Source organism: Amblyomma americanum, chromosome 6 (assembly GCF_052857255.1).
Source record: "Amblyomma americanum isolate KBUSLIRL-KWMA chromosome 6, ASM5285725v1, whole genome shotgun sequence".
Classification (NCBI taxonomy): Eukaryota; Metazoa; Arthropoda; class Arachnida; order Ixodida; family Ixodidae; genus Amblyomma; species Amblyomma americanum.
This window is the reverse complement of record NC_135502.1, coordinates 17,586,513-17,598,675: the sequence shown is the minus strand read 5'-3', so window position 1 is coordinate 17,598,675 and position 12,163 is coordinate 17,586,513. Positions and strand designations below refer to the sequence as shown.

At 45.7% G+C, this 12,163-nt stretch overlaps 1 protein-coding gene across 2 annotated transcripts in view; it reads right to left on the bottom strand.

Annotated features, from left to right (window-relative positions):
* Positions 1-12,163, bottom strand: part of LOC144136392 (synaptic vesicle glycoprotein 2C-like) — a 176,577-nt gene that overhangs the window by 21,149 nt on the left and 143,265 nt on the right. For both annotated transcript variants that reach the window (XM_077668675.1, XM_077668677.1), the window contains 5 exons: positions 7,533-7,713; positions 6,709-6,860; positions 5,657-5,790; positions 953-1,036; positions 397-495 (listed from right to left, as the gene is read on the bottom strand). In XM_077668675.1, the coding sequence (XP_077524801.1) occupies positions 397-495; positions 953-1,036; positions 5,657-5,790; positions 6,709-6,860; positions 7,533-7,713 (650 nt within the window). The remainder of the gene's footprint in view (positions 1-396; positions 496-952; positions 1,037-5,656; positions 5,791-6,708; positions 6,861-7,532; positions 7,714-12,163) is intronic.

Genomic DNA, 12,163 nt, shown 5'->3' with positions numbered 1-12,163 from the left:
ACAGGCTAAGAAAATTAATGACGCAAAAGAGGCTGGAAACTAAATTTTATAACGCACTGAATCTCGTTTGGACCGGCACTCTGAACCAGATAAATATAATTTCAATACACTATTTGACCGTTGGCACTGAGCTTTCAAGGGCGGGATGATTGTATTACATTCCGCTTTATTGCAGTAAACTGCAGATGAGTCCTCACGTTCCTGACAAAGCTCGAAAGCGGAATCTCCGCCACATCTTTCTTAGTAGCAGTGCATCCAAGATTACCGGCCCGACCAATCTCGTAACCTTATAGATTAAACTGATCTCTAGAAGTACGTATTCATCTTTTCCTGCTACATCGAGCTTCGTAAACTCGCCTGGACTGAAAATTATGCAGTGGTACCCAAAGCACTCACGCTTTCCAAGGAAAAACAAAGGTCTGACAGCATGGTCCTGTTGACTGCGGGAGGGATGCCGTGAAATGCTCTGCGCCCCGGCAGCTCCAACTCTGAGAGCTGTAACAGGAAGGATGGATTATTGAATGAATGAAAAACGTTTACTGAGTCGAGAAGAAATTTTGCAAAAAAGTGTCGCACTTAGGATGACTGCCGCTGGCTTCACAATTACAGAAATGGCATTGGTTTCCGCTGATCGGAATTTCTGTGGAAGCTGTGTAGCCGTATACAGCTACGCTTGGGTGGATGCTAATGAGTAACTACTCCCTTATTAATTACATGGTCTCACACAACTCTACCTAACAAAGTGGCTCACGGTGAAGTTAACGTGCGCCAAATATGCCCACACCATAGGTGCCTCTGTTTGGGCTACTCGCTAATATTGATGAATATCAGTGAGTGACGATGCAACCACAGCGCTGCATTCGTTTCTCTTGCATGCATTACTGTCGCGATCTAGAGGTTTTTGTGCCAGCCTTACATATGTAAACAAAGCTGACACGGCGATGACGCATACCTGGTATTCCACTCCGGGTTTGTTGGTGTGGTTCATCCTAAATATTTGTTGGTAAACGCACATCGCCTCTACGTCCCGGCCCATCTGTAGGGAAAAAAAGAAAGACATAGAGGTTGAAGTCATTGATCAAAGCAACGGCGTCTTTGTTGGCACTCTAGCGAAAGCAGTGAATGCAAAATATGACGCCTGGCTATGGCACTTGCGCGAAAGCAATGAATACAAAATATGACGCCTGGTTATGGCACTTGCGCGAAAGCGGCTGAATGCCCTGGCGCCCTATTGTAAAACTACTTCGTGAGGCACCATTTTCAAAAAGGGCCTACTGGCTGAAACAACGAAGTCCATACGTGCACTGTGGCCACCTCCTGTCACTGTCATTTCGACGCTACGCAGTTGTCAGGATTCGATGGTCGCAACACTCTCTTGTAAGCTTGCTTCAAAGACTTCAGGTGCTAAAGTCCATGCAAAAGTGGCGACTTCCAGTCTCTCCCCCCCCCCAAAAAAAAAAAAAAGAAAATCTACTGGATAACGTCACGTGAGTGGCTCGGTGCCTGTTGATACAGAATGCAGGAAAGAAAGAAGGAAAGAAAGAAGGAAAGAAAGGAAGTAAGAAAGAAAGAAAGAAAGAAAGAAAGAAAGAAAGAAAGAAAGAAGGAAAGAAAGAAAGAAAGAAAGAAAGAAATGCAAGATTTTTATTTTAGTTTAAACAAAAAAAGCACGCCGTAATATTTTACATTACAATCAGATAAATTCGATTTGGGGCCGTTTGGTGGTAGAGGCAGAGGCTATTTTTTTTTCTGTAGCCTCCTCAACATCTGCGCGCTTCTCAAATCATCGTCGCATTTTTCTTAACTGCGGAATCCTTGCATGAATGAGGACTCGTAGTAAGAAAACAAATTTGCGTTAGAAGCTCGCGGCGGCTGTTTCTTATTCTATCTCAAGCATGCCGACTAACCGATCGTCTCTGGAATAATTTCGAGGTAAAATTAAATTCCAAAGTAATCAATTACTACGGCATGCGAAGTAAGGTGCTTGCAATAAAGAGTTTTCTTTGCGTGAGTTATCTCTGTTCTCTCTCTCCTGTAGGCGCCATGTCGGCGCTTGTAAAGAGATTTGGGCTTTCAAAATGCGCCGATATAATCCACAGCCGAAAAAGAAGTCGTCGATCGGATACGCTCAAAGGTTTACCAAGTCAGAGAGACATTTCAGGAAATACTAGATTTAGATATTACAAAGGTCTTTCTTCCAGGTGACCTTTAAAACTTGAAATTCTGGGCTCACGAAACCGCACTCGCCTTAGAATGAAACTATGTGGATGGAGACTCTATTTATGTTCTTTCTGCCGCTTAAGCTTGGATTTCAATACGAGATCTCATCAGTGTATACAGATACGTTTTAAGTCGATCTGCTGATCATCTCCACGCGGAATAAGCAAGTATAGCGATGCTCCGAGCGTTAGCCAGACGGCCCATGAAATGAAACCATTCCCTTCCTCAAACAAAAATAAAAAAAAATAAAGAAAACGACGAACATCGCGGGAGTACGTCTAGACTGGTTGATCGAATACGTCAAAAGAATCCTGATGCTGTCAAGCAGAAGCACAGTGTTCATTGAGTGGTCGATTATTCATGACCTATGTGTTCTTTTTTCTGACTTTGCAAGCGAACCTACTTACCTTTCTTCCGATATGTCTCTACTGCAGCAGGCGTTTGCGCGCTGCAATATGCCGTTTTTTTTTTTCGATCACCGAGGGAAGGTATTAAAAAGAAGCACTGCGCCCTTTCGTGTTGAATAATATCCAAGTTGTCAATTAGGTTCACAGTTTTTAATGGCAATTTTAGATACGATTTATTCAGTGGTTTGTCCACTAAACAATTAGGGCTCGCACTTAGTTGGAAGTCCGACCGTCTATATTGAGTGCGGTAATAAGCAGCGATGTGAAAACTAGCAAACATTAGATCGGAACTATGCGTCGTGCATATGCACTCAAAAGAGGGAAAGACTAAATGCCTAGCTAATGAAAATAGAAAGAGGCCAGTGATTCGGCGAAAAGCTTCTAGAACAGAGCGAAGTTTCCGAAAGTACCGAATGGCGGATTTCTATATTAGTATTCGCCAGACACGAAATAATAGCAAACTTCTTAAGAATTGGTGAACAACGAAGGTAAACTACAACACGCTCAAGACTCGTAACAGCAACTGTCTATTAGTTACGCCTACGAAAGAAGCAAACGCTATAGAGAGAGAGAGAGAGAGAAAGAGAGAGAGAGAGAGAGAGAGAGAGAGAGAGAGAGAGAGAGAGAGAGAGAGGGGTGGAGAGAAAGAAGTAACAATTATTAGCACCCGTCAAAAGATTGACGGGTATCCGAGGCGCAGCTCGGTCCCAGCCATGTCCTCCCCCTCAGCCGTCGACCGGTATCTCCTGGATCTCAGCAGCGGCCAGGGCGAAACGGATGATTTTACGTTTTCCCTGTTTTTCCTGTTCGAGCCTCCCAGGACTCATATGTTCTGTCAAGTTCTCCAAAGATAGGACACGTCCATATCATATGGATCATGTCCGCTATGCCCTCGAAAAGTTTGAACCTGGGGCTGAAAATCCCCGGGTACCACTTGCTATAAAGCTGGGGTTTGGAAATACTTAGATTTGTAGCTTATGTCACACAACGTCGTAGCTTACGTCACACAACGTCTTCGGTTTTGGTGAGCTGCTTACACGCTTTTGGGAGTACCGCTAGGCCTAATTTGTAGTGACTTGGGGTTTCTTGATACGTACTAAGATCGTCATCGAACTGTAGGAGCGAGGGGGACGGGGTTGCGTACGATACGCTGCTGAGATCCCGGAAGGTAGCTAATCCTCCGGCCGGTATGTGAGCTTTCTCGTTCCCCCTCAACCCTTGGTGCGCCGGTGTCCAAATGAGCGCGACTTGTTGTGATAGTGGTGGGCCACCGACCAACACTCACTCGTGCTGCCGTGTTTGCTGCTTCGTAAAGGAATCAAAGTAGTAAACACAAAAAAAAATCCCACAGAATGCACATGACTTTTAGACTTAAAAAACTGTCTCCCACCGGGGCCAATAATTGAGAGCAATAGCTGTACCACTTCATGCTGGAAGTATGGCGCTATCGTCACGTAGCTCTACATTTTTTTTCAGTAAAGCTTTCTGCCCATTTGGACTAATACAGGCTACGGTAAACAAATTTGCGTAGAACTACTTTTTGCGAGCGTTTGTGTGTGTTTTGTATTCAACTCACCGCCGTATTACTCGAACAGCGGCGAACGACAAAAAATGTATATCATCGTCGTTTAAATATACAAAAAGGTTCGTATCGAGTAAGTTTCAGAACTTAATCATTGGAATGCAAATCGAAATTGGCGCAAAGGAAACAAACAATTAATTAAATAGCATGAAGTTAAGCATATCTTGTATGTACAACTTAAGGCCAACGTGACTCGATCAACTTATGAAGACAACGAACTGTTTTAGGGTCTTAAGAGATAATTAATCTACTCTAATGTAATGTTTATGAGCATTACGGGCGCATTTTAGCGCGACGTTGAAGCTTTCGTGGCAAATGTCAACAAAAGTAGAACTGGACAGCATTACGATTGTTGCATGAAGCGTGTCATCATCATGTCTTTCCCTTATTTCTCGGTATTCCCGGCTAATATCTTTTAGCCGGAGACTTTTCCTTAATACCTTTGGAAACTCGTTAACGTTTTTTTCCTCTTCAGATCTTACTTTAGAAAAGCCAGTTCTCTAAAAAAGGAGAAAATCCTTAAATTGAACATCTGTGAGAGAATGCTCCTGACTTAGCTACGGCTTTAAAACATGCACATATGAGAGCACGAACAATCATGCGATCCTTTCTGCGAAAAAAGCTTGTTTTTGAGCTCTAGTTGGCTTACCCTGAGAGTCTAAAAGCAACAGTGGTGAACGAGACGAAGACACAAGACGCACAAAGTTAGGTGGCAAAACTCCAACTGTCCAGAACTGTCAAACCGAAGAAATACGAGAGTCAGTAATCAACAGTGCCACACCGCGCTGTCACGTACTTCAACATACTTGGTCTTCGGAGAAGTCGCCTCGTGCCTCTAAAGCTTCTCAGTAACGTGCGCCCGGCAATACAGCCACCTGATGTTGTCATTTAGAGATATCAAGCTCACAAACAGTAGAATGCCATCACAGAAAAGGTTGCACACGGCCATTTCGTATCGTATACTTGTAAGGGTGGTCAAACGGGCTAGTTGGTAGTTCATATTTGAAAAAAAAAACAAAAAAAACAGCGCACCTTAAGACAAGGACAGAGGAAGTTATAACTTCCTCGATCTTTGGCTTATGGTGCGTTGTTTTTTTGTTTTTTTCTTTAAATTCGTATCGTATGTATTGTACAGCGCACCGAATCTGCATGTAGGCTACGAGGAGCGCCGTAGAGCAGGGATACGGGTTAATTTCAATTACCTGCGATGCTGACAACGCACAGCGCATGTGAGTCTTTCCATTTTGCCTCCATCGCATTGCGGCCGCCAGGGCCTGAATTCTACCTCGGGATAGATTCTTCATCAGAAAGCAACAGCGAGGACCAGCTAGCTCTTTTCGAATACTTGAGTCTTCGTCTCGTTTGGTGCTTTTCTTCTCAGTCAACTGGCAAAGAGTCGAGCGAGAGATGTTAAAGACAGACGGAGGGAAGATTGCAGCCCACCGACCTCTAGCAGGAAGCGTGGACTCTCGGGCAGGAAGGCCAGTCCCAGCACGGACACCACTGCCGGGAACGAGCAGACGAGCAGGAACACCCGCCAGCTGCTGAAGTGCAACCTCCCCAGACCGAGCAGGGTGGCCCCTGCAACGGGGAAGCAGACGTGGGGAAACGGGAAAGCAGACGGAGGCACGCGGAGGTAGCAGACCGGTCGGGAGCGAATGGTACGATACATTATGCAGAGGCGTGCCGGCGGGCAAGGTTAACACGAGAGACGCGCGAGCCGGAGAATCAATGAGGCTCGCGTGGCCAGCGGCATCGGCAATGAGACAACGTCGCCGTTCGTGGCTCTGGCATAGCGTCTGCGCCGAACGCCTTTCGTAAATAAGCTCTTTTCTCGGTTTTTGCTACCCCCCCCCCCCCACACACACACACACAACAGGAACTAACGTCTTGCCAAGTAGCAGGCCGTGTATGTTGAATACAGAGAGGGTTGATATGAGCAGACCAGCATCGCGTTGCGAAGAAGGGAAGATTACATGGAGAAAGGTGCGGAGATGAACGCACCGGCGAAAAAAAAAAATGCCGATACAGTACGTGCACGTTCACTTGTACGTAGATGCGTGGGGCAGAAAGTTGAAAGCTAAAGAAAAGGCTCGTATTTAATTGAGGACAATGAAACAAGCTATGGAAAGAAAAATGATAGGGGTAACGTGAAGAGGTAGGATTGCGTCGGAGAACAAACCGGAGTTAAAGATATCCTAACTGAAACCAAGAAGAGGAAACAGACGTAGGCATTGCATGCAATGCGGGTGAGAGGAAATCGACGGTAGGGATAACGGAAAGGATTCCGAAAGAAGAGAACGTAGCAGGGACATCAGAGAGTCGGGTGTGCAGATGGGATTAGGAAGTTCCCGGGTTTAAGGTGGATTAAATAGGGATTAGTGGGAGAGGCCATAGTGCTGCAGTGGGCGTAGTCGGGGCTCATGATGATGATGATGACGACTACGATGTGCAGAAGCAAGAGCGAAGAGGTCTTTTCTCGAGCTCTGTCCCACTCACCTGTCCTGGGTATGAGACCCCAGGCCATGACGGAAGTGAACACGCCGCCGATGGCCCAGAACAGGAGTAACCAGCACAGGTTGCGGCCGCGATGCTTCTTCAGCAGGAATTCGGCGTAGTACGTGAACACGATCGGGATGGAACCGCCCACGCTGGAGGTCGGAAGGAATGGAAAAGGGGCCAGCGTTGCGCAAAGAAAACAAGCTGTAAAATTTTAAATGCGACGGTAGTGCCTTCCCGGACCAGAATAGCGTGTTGGGCTGGTTGACGGTAATAATTAGTGGAGGCAGCTGCGCTAAAAAATAGCGACGCGAGAGCTAGAGGACAGCGCATACTACTTAACTAATTTGGACGTACAGAGGTAAAAAGAAAGCACAGCTTGGTTGTTGCTTGAGATTTAGACTTCTCGTCTCCTTGTATTACAATTTATTTTTAAACGCAGAAGTTTCAGCACGGCAAGTTTCAATCCCATTGTACGGGAAAGCATAAGAACTGCGTGCTCTTTCTTCCATCTGCGAGAAAGGAGGTTCATATGGTAGTCCGTTATAAAATTATTTTGCCAAAGTGAAATAATGGCACTGAAGGCCTGCTAATATCTTTTTTTGTTATTAAGGAATGAAGCATGTTATTCGCAGTGAATAACGTGTTTACTTTGTGTTACTACCTGTACTAAACGATCGCCTAGTCAGATATATTATAACTAATGTGAAAACGCCCGGACCAGAAAGCGCATTCCGTAGGGCTAAAAAGCAGTCTGCGGCCGCCGGTCAGTAGCAGCTGTGTTTATAAACGAGTGCGTGCATATAGCCTGGGTGGCTGCTCACCCGATGCCCGAGCACAGCCTGGTGACGGTGAAGAGTCCGTAGGTGGGCATGAAGGTGGTGATGACCGAGAAGAGGGCGTTGGTGAGCAGCGCCGAAAGCAGCGTGCGCCGGCGGCCCATCTTGTCAGCCAGGTTGCCCCACAGCAGGCCGCCGATCATCATGCCCAAGAAGGACACGCCGCCTGTTTTGCCCACCGAAAGCGAGATGGAAAACGGTTATCACCTCTCGCGCTTCGGCGCTGGCAGACGAAACGCCACTCGCAACAGCCGAGTCACATCGGGGAGCAGTTTCGACCAGATCGTCATCGCCTTGAATGCGCAATTATACGAATTGAATTGAAAAAACTGTACACGGATATCATGAAGCCCGTGCGTGTTACGGGAATTATTCGAGATAATAATAATTGGTTTTGGAGGGAAAGGAAATGGCGCAGTATCTGTCTCATATATCGTTGGACACCTGAACCGCGCCGTAAGGGAAGGGTAAAGAAGGGAGTGAAAGAAGAAAGGAAGAGAGAGGTGCCGTAGTGGAGGGCTCCGGAATAATTTCGACCACCTGGGGATCTTTAACGTGCACTGACATCGCACAGCACACGGGCGCCTTAGCGTTTTTCCTCCATAAAAACGTAGCCGCCGCGGTCGGGTTCGAACCCGGGAACTCCGGATTAGTAGTCGAGCGCTCTAGCCACTGAGCCACCGCGGCGGGGCAGAATTATTCGAAATGGAATAGTCTAGGATTATGACCGCCTCTTAGTTCTCAATTTGAAAATGCATGCTATAGTTGCAATGACTAAAATATTAAGTATTCATTTTTATCAGTACGAGCTTGTTCGTTAGCGGCAGCAACTGAAATGATAATAGTTTATTTTATTTAATTAAGACACAGGCGGACATGATTATTTTCACACTTTGTGTCCCTCTGGTCGCATAACATGAGCACCATGTGTTGTCGGCTGCCTCTAATTCGTCTATTTTTGGGGTTCTTGTTCTTCATGCAGCGAAAATAACTTTCTTGTATTATTCACTGATTTTCTTTAAATCTTGAAAGGCCAATTTGGAATGGTGGACAGCCAAAGCGCAGGAGAGTTTCGATCACGATGTGTTTGCATGGTTTGAGCGCTGGGCCATTTCATCAACACAGAACCTCTTCCGAGCATTGCACTGACAGACGAAGTGGTGCCTTCATATAACTATGGGGCAAGGTATACGAGGAGCGGAAGGTACACATGCAGCCAGTGCAAGTTAGAGGGCGCCAAACACTGCAAACAAAGCAGTGAGATCAGACACCTTGGCGGGTGCGAATAAGCAACCCCTTTCCTTGTTGGCAATACTTTGACTTCCTGTTGCCGGAAGATATGAAACCCCAATTCTTATTCAGCGTAAGCTGTTAAAGGCCTTTTTCTTGGGTTCAGCGTCGTCGTCGACGTAACAGTAGTAATATTAGTAGTCGGCGTAGCCGGAGGGCGGCAACCACAAGGACAGAGGAGGAAGTGGGTGACACTGACGTCATTCTTAACGTCACATGAAAGCGCCATAGCAACGCACCCCACTAAGGGGTTCGTATCTGTATCTGTATTTTTCTGTATCTTTCAATGCCATTCCTGATTGTATCCACGCAGTCACATGGTTACTGTATTTTGTTCCTAGTCGTGATAAGTTTTTGATATTCGGAGAGTTGCTGGCTTAAAAGCCTCCTGCCAACAACGATATCGTTCACTCTGACGAAGGCCGGAACGTTAGTAATAAAGTGCTTTTCGCCAGTGCCCACTTCTACATATAATACAGTTCTCGCTGAATCCCGCGTTACACAGTTGTAACCGTTCTGTCAGTTTTTTTGTTTGTGTGCCAAACTTATCACTTCGTCCACGGACGATCACATCCTATAGAAAGCAAAAAGAAGAACATGAATATACAACGGCCAATCCCCCACCGTGGGTATGTGCCATCGCTTTTGAGGCAACAACAACAACAACGTTAGTCCGTTTGCTTTCGCTGAGCGCTGCCGGTTGCTTTTGATCTTGTTAAAGAGAGCGCGAAATAAAATGGGTGCAAAAAAGTTCACTTTTTCACGCATCGTGCGCACAAACGAACGGAGGTACCTGTAGTGAAGCGCTCTTTGATCTTAAAAAGGAAGGCCAACACAAAAAGTGTACTCTTGCCGGCACAGGTCCTTTTCCTTGGTTTAAATCGTTTTATTTCGTCTCCTATCAACCAGGCATACAACTCAATATCCTCAGACTTTACTTAGAGCCTTTCGGGGGTCAATAAACCCAACCTTATTTTCTGTGCGCCGCTCTGCTTCGATATGAGGTTCCCTGAGCCCACCCGTCGCCATGATATAGTTTTCGCTTTTCTCTGGTATTTCAACCACGGTCACAACCTTTCAGTTAGCAAACATTGTCGTGACAGCAGGAATTTAATCAAGGGATATCGCTTTGCTCAGCACCCTGTGCAAGGTTTCTCAAACAGGGCTAGGAGTGCGGATCGCACGGAAGCAAGCAAACACGGCACTGATAAAAAATCGCATTGTATGACTGCTCCGAGGTATACTGGATGCGGTGCCTGAAACGGGAAAAATAAAAATCGGCGAAAGGAGAGAGGAAGGGGGATGGAAGCTTGAGAAAAGATTTGGAAAAAAGGCTAGCTTTCTCAATTGTAATACCATGCGAAAATGGGGATATTGAAGGGACACTTATGGCAACTTCATCCTATTAGTGTTCTCAGTAAAAATGGCTGGGTTTCAACGTAACTTGAATCTAGTTATATGAGCGAAAGCTCTGTTAAGCATCGTCTTCATCGTCTTCATTGTCTCAAATCAAATATCAAGGTCAGGTTCAAAGGCCAAGGTGAACGGTGAATGTCAAATGTCAAGGTCAGGTACCCGATGGCCGTAGTCATATGATCATGTGATCATACTGCCATAGCTTGGGCCATACCGCCACGCAGTTGAGTCGGTTTGACCTTGTGAGGCACTGAAGGTCATTGTCGATGTGGTGCCCACTGCGTGAAATCAATTGTACGGTCAAGGGTCAAGGCCAAAGGTTCGGCAGCAAAAGACACCGAAAAGGACGGGTTGGCGCCGTTTTGAAGTGAATGGCGATGTGACATAACCTCGGGATTCGCGTTTAAAATCAGTGTCAACGCACGCATTTTACTTGCGAAATCGGCCGCTGATGACGACACCTGTATTTCTTTTTTTTTTTGGTCTTTTCTAAGTTATCAGAGCTCGATTTTCAGTGAGAGTGGTATCTTCGTGATTAGAACGCGGTACCCTATTTGCAACAGGCCAACTTCGGTTCGTCCTCAGTATCCCTTTAACGCGCGCTTCACCCATGGAGTACCTAGACACTGACTGCTGTATCATCACAACCCCGCTCTTGCCGTGACAGGTCCCAAGCCTAAAACTAGTAGTAGTAGTTGAAAACATTTATTCCAAAAAGGTAGGATAGAGAGGCGAAAATACAGATTTTGGGTGGAGTCCTTATTTCAGGACCCCAATGTCCACCGCAGTTGCTCTTGCTTGGGATATCAGCTTTCGCCAAGTCAGAGCTGAGCAGGGCAGACTCCCACTGTTCCTCGGAGTGATGTTTGTCTAGTTCGGGGGGCTTGGGACCGGAGCAGCCCCATGTTACATGATATGTTGTTGGAATTCCACCACACCAGGGGCAGATGCTGTCATATCTGTCGGGGAAGATCTTCCCCGACGTAAAACTAGAATCATTTGGTTTTGTTTGCATCAAGCTGCTTTGTTTACAACGGGGAACAGCGAAGTCAATTGTTTTTACAAAATATTCTTAATAGTCTGACTTTTATAGCCACACTTTTGGTAGACGTATCCTGCTTATGCTTTCATTGTCATATCAATTAGTTCACAAGTAAAATATTGTCATAAGTGTCAAGCGCCTAAACCTTCGTTTTGTTTGTCGGCAAGACAGCTGAGCCGTGAACGCGAAACAAGAAAGCTCTGTGATCTTAATACGTTTACTTAACCTCAAATACGAAATTTTCAGAAGCCTAACGCATCACCTTTTCAAGCAAGTAAGCACAAAGTTTTCGAATAATTATAAACAAAATCACTGTCACCCAAGCTGGCATCTGTGACTGCGGCTCCCTTCGTCATCGTCCTCATGTCTGCAACAATATGTACAACGCCCAGAGACAAGCGCCTTCAACGTACACTTAGGCTTTTTCGAAGTAGAATCAAACTATCTCAGAAACGTGCACGTAGCGTTGAACAACAACAATACCAAAGAAATTTTCAGCAAAAGCTTAACTAAAGAAACTTACCATAATTAATTCGCGGCTGTACGGGAATTTTTGGGCTGAAGCGGCGAACGTAGGAATTGCTCGATGCTCACTAATTAAAGGCCGGCCTTGGGAACACTTTCATAGAGGTTCTTAAGTTGGTCTTCTACGAACAAAAACTTAATATGGCTGTGAAAAGCGCACAGGATGAAAATGGTACAAATCAAGCGTAAGCCCGCTACATATATAGTTTTCAACCAGCACAACATGAACGAAATTTTGCTGACAGTTTAAAGACACCCCAGTGTGATACGCGTGGAACAAAAACTGAAAGAAATAAAGCAATTAGGACGGAGATGCCATTGCTGCGTGTGCCACAGAAAAATG